The 8748-nt window shown below is 32.8% G+C and overlaps 1 protein-coding gene across 1 annotated transcript; it reads right to left on the reverse strand.

Moving 5' to 3' along the window:
• Window positions 1-27: 27 nt before the first annotated feature.
• LOC132953447 (uncharacterized) lies at window positions 28-1062 on the reverse strand (the record flags this gene model as incomplete). The annotated part of the gene is made up of 1 exon (XM_061025873.1): window positions 28-1062. A coding segment is annotated over exon 1 (1035 nt), but the record flags the coding sequence as incomplete, so codon positions are not given.
• Window positions 1063-8748: the final 7686 nt, after the last annotated feature.

The raw sequence follows: 8748 nt of genomic DNA on the forward strand, positions 1-8748 counted from the left end.
CTCAGACTCGGAAGAGGAATTACTTACATTGATGACAAAAGGTTCTACTTCTGCAGACAGCATTTGGTCAACGATGAAATCCATTTCGTAGAATTTTTTTTCGATTTTTTCGGTATGACTTATGAAATTTTTCCACATAACGGAATTCACCCGTTCGATACCTTCCAACAACAAATTTTTCACATCAGGTAATTTGTAGCTGGTATTGTTTATTTTGACGTGATGTTTGACTGATGACCAAGCGTGCTCTATCCGATTTAACTCACAATGGTACGGTGGGAGTCTTAAGATGGTGCGGTTGTGTTCTTTGGCCAGTTCGTCAATTACATATTTCTCGTGCATTGGTTTAATTCTGCGTACTATTTCAAGTAGTCGAGGAATTACCATAGGCTTGTCGATAACTTCACCTTTTTCTTCCAACCATTTAATTATGTCCGCCTTTTTTGTTGATGTAGTAGGTATTTTGTCTGCCTTTACTGAATGGTATGATGCGTTATCCATAACGATGACACAGTTTTCTTTTAGTTTTAGTAATATATTTTGCATCCATTCAAAAAATGTGTCACCGTTCATCTCGTCATGATAATCATTCGTGTTTTTTTTCGACTCAAAACATAGGAGTCCACCTGGTACAAACCCGTCTTCCGACCCTATGTGTAAAATGATCAGTCGTTTGCCTTTCCCTGTTGGATTTTTCAGCCCTGTTGTGAGGCCTCGAACAAATGCATCATGGCACGATTTGACGGTTTTGTCTACCCATGTTTTGTTGGTACATTCTCTTGCATTGACCCACGTTTCGTCCAGGTAGTACACGTGTCTCCCTTCTTCCCGGTATTTCTTTATATCCTCCAAGTAATATTGACGCCATACAACTAATTCGTCTCTTTCGACGAGAGCACTATTGCGGCTTCGTTTGGTGTATTCGAAATCCATGGTTTTTAAAAGACGATATAAATTGGTTTCTGATACATACGGTAAACTATCGTCGTCCTTAATAACTGCGTATATTTTGGCCAATGTAGGAATGGTTTTGTTGTACCAAAAATGTACATGAACGTACATGACGACGCACAGTGTTACGATGTAAATCATCGAAATCGTCTTTAAACGATTTCTTACATAGTTTTATGTTTGGAGACATCACAGTCTTTGAGGTATTGTACTCACTAATAGTGTTTGAAATTGTTCTTTGCCCAATGCCTAGGCGTTTGGATAGAACTATCCGACATTCCCTTATAGTGATTTTCGGATTGTTTTTCAACTCCATTTTGTACGCATTGATAATCATCACTTTTTGACTTGATGAAACAAACTGGAATAAATAAATGTATGATAATAATATTATTGTATACATTGCAAATAACATATACACTATTCTATAATATAAATTAATCACAATAATACAAACCTTTCCCTTTGGATTTTTTTTTGTTGGTGTAACAATTATTTCGTCATCCATAATTTTGTCCAATAAGCTGGACACGATAAAAAAAATAATTTAAACGCACAAATCCAAACCAAAATTCAATATATTTACTGAGCGCGCGTAAACAAAACAGTAGATATCGTTTCACATGTGCGAACGGCCGTTCAATGTTGTGGAAATACAACTCACTACGTATACAAGGTGGCACCACCTACGACAGCTGAAACTGTCGGGAGTGGGGAGGCCATGCGCGCGTTTCGACCGGTTTTCGTCCGCGCCCGGTGCGTTCTCATTTGAAAAAGAGTATACAAACAATATGAATATGACATACGTATTAAAAATAATAAATATTTGTTATATTATTTAATAAAAAACCATAAAAATATGCAAAATATAGAGTAATATTAAGTATTTATTTGTATGAACAAGGGTTGGTTCCAAATGGGTAAAAAAACAATTTTTTATTTATTCAAGTTTCCATGTACCTATAACCTACCTATAGTGTTTAAAATGTTAAGTAAAATCTAAGATACCTACGTATTATTAGGCACATTTTTGTATATAAAGAATATTATTTATTTTTCAATTAAAATAACATGTAGACAATATGTTAGTATACCTATGTGTTTTTTAATTAAATTACATAATATATCTATGTAGATATGTTGTAATTATTTTTATTATTTTATGAGTATTAGGTAACTTATTTAGTAGCTGTTTCTTTTTTATCACCAATTTTATGTTTGAAAAAAGTTCATAAACTAAGAAACCTTTCCTTATCATTTAGGATGTCATACCGAAAAAAAACAATTAATTTTAGTAGCCGGTCCAAACGAAGGAGAGTTCAAGAAGAAGTGGAAAAGTTTGTTGAAAATTCAAATAATATTGCATCAACTTCACGTATCTTTATTGAACCTCCCATAACAAAAACTATTGAAAATATTGACTCCAACCAACAATTAATAACAAACAATCACATTACTAATGATGTAGAAGATAGTGAATTGATACATTCATTATCATTAACATCATCTTCCTCAGAAGATGATCTGGGTGATGATGACGATGACTTAACTAATTGGAATGATGTTTTTGATCAAGTATCATTATTTAGTTCGTTAATTTCTGAATGGGCTGTTTCATTTAACATATCCCAAAATGCCCTTAACAGATTATTAACCCTACGTTAGGCGCGTCGACATTTGTTTTGTGATTGGGCGCGTTGGGGACAGTTGTCAACCATAAATAAATTATTGATTAAAATTAGAAATATTTATAATTTATTACTTTTTTTATTATTAAACGTTAAAATTTACATTATTTATTTATAATTATTTTATTACTTATGATTAGAAAGATATAAATAGCTTATACATTTTTTTTTATAGTACACAATTTTTACATATGTCTTTTAAATGGTCACCGCACATCCACTTCTTACACTTACAACACCACCTTCTGGTAGTTTTATCACGCGCTCGTCCACAATCATAACATCGACCTCTGGATCCATCTGGTCTTTCTGTCTCTATATCTACCGTATCCTTTTCTCCTAACAGAATTTTAGCACGTCTTCGAAGTTCAATTGGAAGTGTTTGTATTGTAGATCTAAATTGAATTTGTGGTTTTATTAGTTCCCACGACAAGTCTTGTAAAAAGTCGATCCTTTTTATTTTTATATTTTCCGTGTGATTAGCTTTATAAATACATAGTGCATTTATTGCAGCCACGTTCAAAAGATTATAAAATATAACCATTGGCCAGCGTTTAGTGTTACGTGCTATATTATAATTTTGACAATATTGATCAACCAAATCAACACCAGTTTTAGTCCTATTGTAGAATGTAATTATATCTGGTTTTTTTTTGTCACCTGTTTCTTCGTCTATTGCATCATCATGATGCATAGACGAGATTACTAAAACCGTTTTATTTTTTTTTGGACAATATGAAACCAATGTACATTCTTTTTGAAATCCAAATACTGAAGACGTTTCAACTCGTTGTTTGTTTGGTAAAAATTCTTTTGGAATTTCACGTTTATTTTTACGAATTGTACCTACATATGTAAGTTTTTTTTCTTTCAAACTGATAATCAAAGGCATACTGGTAAACCAGTTGTCACCCGTAATATTTCTATTTGTTCCAAAAATAGGTTCAACTAATCGCAAAACTACATCTTGAGAAGCATTACTAATTTTGTATGGTCCGTCGGGTTGTACACCAAGATAGGTCTCTAAATTTAAAGTATAGACAGTTTTAGGATCAACTAGAGCAAATGTTTTTATGCCATATTTGGCCGGTTTACTCGGAATATATTGCCTAAATGGACATTTTCCTCGAAAAGCTAATAGCTGCTCATCTATGGTCACATATTCACTGGGGCAGGAGTCTCCGGGTTTTGTGGCTCTCGCCTACCGCCGTCCGTCCGTGCCTTAGCGCTGGGCGCTACTTACGGGCGGAGGTGGAGCTAGGACGTCGACGGCTAACCGCCTACGACCTAGGGTCGTCTGTGGACCACCAGCACCGGGCCCCGGGGGGCCCGTACCTTTTCTGAGGGCCGGGATGACTCAGTTAAGTGCCACCTTGGGTACCGGACCTCCCACTAGGTGTTGTGGTTTATGTACTACTATCTGGCGCCTGTCCCACAGCCACCACGTTTCAGCCGAGGTAGGCTCCTCAACCTTGAGGGGCACCACGCACAGCTCCGGCTAGCCGTATCTGAGCGCAGTGGGGCTCCCCTCTCCCGTGGTACTGACTGAGTTTTTAGTTGATGTCAGTGGATCAACCCGGGGCGTAGCCCCTACCACTATTTTGACTCCCCAGCCGACTAGTGGTGGGCCTATATTCACTGGGGCAGTAATATTTTTGAAAATTATCAACCATCAATGTAAAAATATCTCTAATAGGAGCTAATTTGTCAAATTGTTTACGAACCACTCGATCATGCACATCATCAAACCGTAAACATCTTACAAGAAAACGAAATCTCTTTTCACTCATAGTCAAATAACATTCCATTTCCTTTTGAATTGTCCCAAAGTTGATGTATATTTTTACGGGAGCACCTAAAGGATCCTATTTGGTATAATAGTCCAATAAAGGCTCTAATTTCTGTTACGCATGTAAGTCTCGCGTCTCTACTTCGCTGAAATTTGTCACGGATTGATTCAATATAAATATTTGTACAATGTGTTATAATTCTAGTAATATTATCGTCAATAAATAAATTTAAAATTTCAATTTGAGACTTTTTTCCACGTGCTTCTCTTTTAGGGCCAGGAAGATGGGTTATAATATTATGTGCACGTGTACGAACATTTACAGGAGGTTTTATTTTACACCACTTTGTTTTTCCATCTTTTCCTATGTAAAAATTATCGGCATTTTCACGGACCTCGTCTATCTTGGAATCAGTTGCCTCTTCTTCAGAATTGGTATCGTGATCACTTCTAAGTACAATATCCTCATCTGAATCACTATCCTCTCCAAAAGATTCTTCGTCACTACTAAAATCATCGAACCAATTTTGAATTATATTTTCGTCTAACGTCCTCTCAAGTCTCAGTCTTTTATTATTTGACATATTAAACTAAATAAATAAAATTGTGAAAAAATATTACCCAACTATTGATTTTATATTGTTATTTATTATATATTTTTACCCGAGAGATTCCGAATATTTTATTGCAAAGAAAGTCGCGTGGTGGACACTTGTCACCCAAAACGATAAATAAATTTATATAACAGTTCCAAACAACAGCACATCGGTAAATGAGTCAGAAAACGTTTCACGTATGTCTAAATGAGAGGTACTAAATATAACAAAGTCGTAAATTGCATTCGATAAGAATAACCTAATTTTAAAATATACTGGGTGACATCTGTCAACCGCGCGCCTAACGTAGGGTTAACAATACTCAAACAGCATAAATGTTTTGAAACCTTACCAAAAGATTCAAGGACAGTTTTAAAAACAAAACAAATATCTAATTCAAATTATCGAATCGTGGAGCCTGGAAAATATCATCATTTTGGTATATTAAATGGAGTGAAACAGAATATAACCAGACCTTTAGATGTAAATAAAATTATTCAGCTTGTTGTAGGAATTAATGGCTTACCACTTTTTAAATCTAGCTCAGATCAATTTTGGCCAATTCTTGCATATATCCGTTCAAATATCAATAAAGTATTTCCTATTGGAATTTACTGTGGTAGAGAAAAGCTTACTGACAGTAACGATTTCTTAAAAGAATTTGTTGAAGAAGCTAAATAATTAATAGAAAATGGTATTTGCATTAACAATACACTTTATACATTTTCTATAGATGCTTTTTCTTGTGATGCTCCGGCAAAGTCGTTTGTCTTAAAAATTAAAGGGCATTCTGGATTTTATTCTTGCTCTCGATGAATTTGTTTTCCATATACTTCAGATACAAATTGCCCCCCAAAGAGAACTCATAGAAATTACATAATGCAAACTCAGGAAGAACATCATGTTGGAAATATCTCCACGATTAACATTTTTATTGAATTTATTGTATCCGTTACTATAACCATTTCGATTATTAAAATTATTATGCCTGCCGTTTTGATTCATATGCCCGTTATTCAATGGTGTGCAAGTTAATGAAAATAATTAACTATGCCCGTTATTCAATGGTGGGCAAGTTAATGAAAATAATTAACTGTGGAAAGTTAAGTTAATTTAATTAAATTACCTTCAGTTAAGTTAAAAGTTAACAGCAAAATAAAAATTAACTAGTTAAGTTAAAAGTTAAGATGGAAAATAAAATTCACTTAACTAGGTTAAAAAAAAGTTAATTTTTTTTTTAAGTCATAATATTCATAAGTCATCAATTGCCCTAGTATTTTGATTTGTACGGACATTTACCAAGACGCTTAGCACTGTGCAAACATACAACTTAAAATTATTATTATATTTCATTGTTAGCAGAAACTTATAAGTTATAGGTTAACTTATAAACTTTAAATTATACTAAACTTGTTAGAGTCTAGAGAAGATATTAATTATTAGTAGTAGTATACATTTTACTGTAAGTCTACTATCCTAGTTAGACTTATTATATTTTATAATATATATTAAGTTTTAGAGAAGTTTAAAACTAAAAAACTACCATAATGATAATTATCCTTAAAAATCTAAAAAAACTAGTATAATTAATAATCAAATCATAAATTCTGAAAACCCTATAAAGTGAAAATACACTGAATTACTAATTACTATACACTTTTATAAGAAAAATTATTCATAAGTACCTATTAAACAATAGAAACATAAAAAATACCTAGTACCTTAAGTAGCAACAAACCAAAATAAAAATGTTTTTAAAATATTATAATACCAAAAATAAATAATATTTGATATTTAAATTTTATGATTTATTTATAGCATTATTCAGTCAGGCACTTACTAACTGTAATAATAATAATATATATAATATAATAATTATGCTCACAACAAAAAGAATTTATAATTTAAAATTGTCAACTTAACACTTACAAACAGGAAAATACCATACTTTTGGTAAAATAAAATAAGCTATAAGAATTTCAAAGTTATAAAAATTAACAATTAACAATTAAGATATTTGTTATGTTTAAGTAAAAGCGTCATCTCAAAATTCTTGTCAGCCATTTTGCCTCTTTTTTTATCCATCAAATGCCCTCCACCACTAAAAAGTCTTTCCACTGGAGCTGATGATGGAATGGCTGTATTAAACTTTAAATATGCTTTTTTCAACTGTATTGGTAAGTCATTAGGAGTTATAAAGACATCTAAACCTCGAGCAATAGGTTTCATTACCTGAAAAATGAAAATACACTTAAATATTTTAAACATTATTGAAATAAATGCAATACATTACCTACTCATATTATATGGGATATATAATAACTATTACCTTACAATATTCATTTAAAAAATCGACATCTTGGGGCTTTGTAAAAAAAGTGTTGAAGTACACAGATATACAGAAGTTAAAAGGTAAATAATAATATAATCGGATATATATAATATAATAATAAGTATAATGATACGATGTACAATAGTGTTACGAGGCGTAATATAAATCAACGACTAACTATGTATACCTGGCTACACTACACAGGACATATATGCTGTAGTATATAAAAATGTATAGTCAGCGTCTGATGAACTACAGTGTGAATATATTACTTATACACTACATTATATAGGGTGTTTTGTTTATAATTCCAACACTTTCCCTTAAACAATATACCCTTATACATCAATATTTATAACTCCTAACATCTCCCTTAGCTCATTGAACCGCGTTCGTGGAGTTGGTTTTGTCATAATGTCCGCAATCTGCTCCTTGCTGGATATGTACTCCAATGAAAACAATCCCTCATTGAACTTTTCTCTTATATAGTGGTAGCGAACATCTATGTGCTTCGTTCTTCTATGAAACTCTGGATTTTTTACGAGTTTAATCACACTTTGATTGTCTCCATACATTGTTGGCACCGTTTTTGGCTGGTCCAGCAATTCACCTAAAAACAATTTTAACCAAGTTAATTCTTGTACTGCTTGACTTAAAGCTATGTACTCTGATTCAGTTGTGCTAAGGCTAACACACTGTTGACGACGTGAACTCCATGCTATACTTCCAGATCCTGATGTAAATACTGACCCTGATGTTGATCTTCTTGTATCCAAGTCACCTGCATAGTCAGCATCACTGTATCCTTTTAACATGAGTTTTTGTCTAGAACTAAATACCAATCCAAAATTAATAGTTCCCTTTAAATATTTTAAAATTTGTTTCACTGCTGTCCAGTGTTGTTCCTTTGAATCCTCGATGTATCTACTAACTAGATTTACTGAAAAAGTTATGTCCGGTCTTGTAATCTGACTGAGATATAATAAGCTTCCGACTGCTTCACGATATGGGACTTTACTAGTTAAATTAGTATTTTGTTGCTTGTCATCTAATGAATGTTGAGGGTCTGCTGGTATTTGAACTGATTTTGCTTCAGTCATATTGAACTTCTCCAATACTCTTTTACAATACAACCCTTGGTGCATTACAATTGATCCATCAGATTTTCGCTCAATTTCTGTACCTAAAAATTGATTCAATTCTCCTTCGGTAATATTGAAATGTTGTCTCAAATATTCCATTAATGCATGTACATCCTGACTCGATGTAGCTGCAACTAGACCATCATCAATAAATATAGCGACGATTAATACTTTGTTATTTTCTCTATTAACAAAAACGCAGGGATCGGCTTTTGTTTCTAATAGATTAAAGTTAAGAAGAAATGTTTTG

The sequence above is a fragment of the Metopolophium dirhodum genome, unplaced genomic scaffold (assembly GCF_019925205.1).
Source record: "Metopolophium dirhodum isolate CAU unplaced genomic scaffold, ASM1992520v1 scaffold40, whole genome shotgun sequence".
Classification (NCBI taxonomy): domain Eukaryota; kingdom Metazoa; phylum Arthropoda; class Insecta; order Hemiptera; family Aphididae; genus Metopolophium; species Metopolophium dirhodum.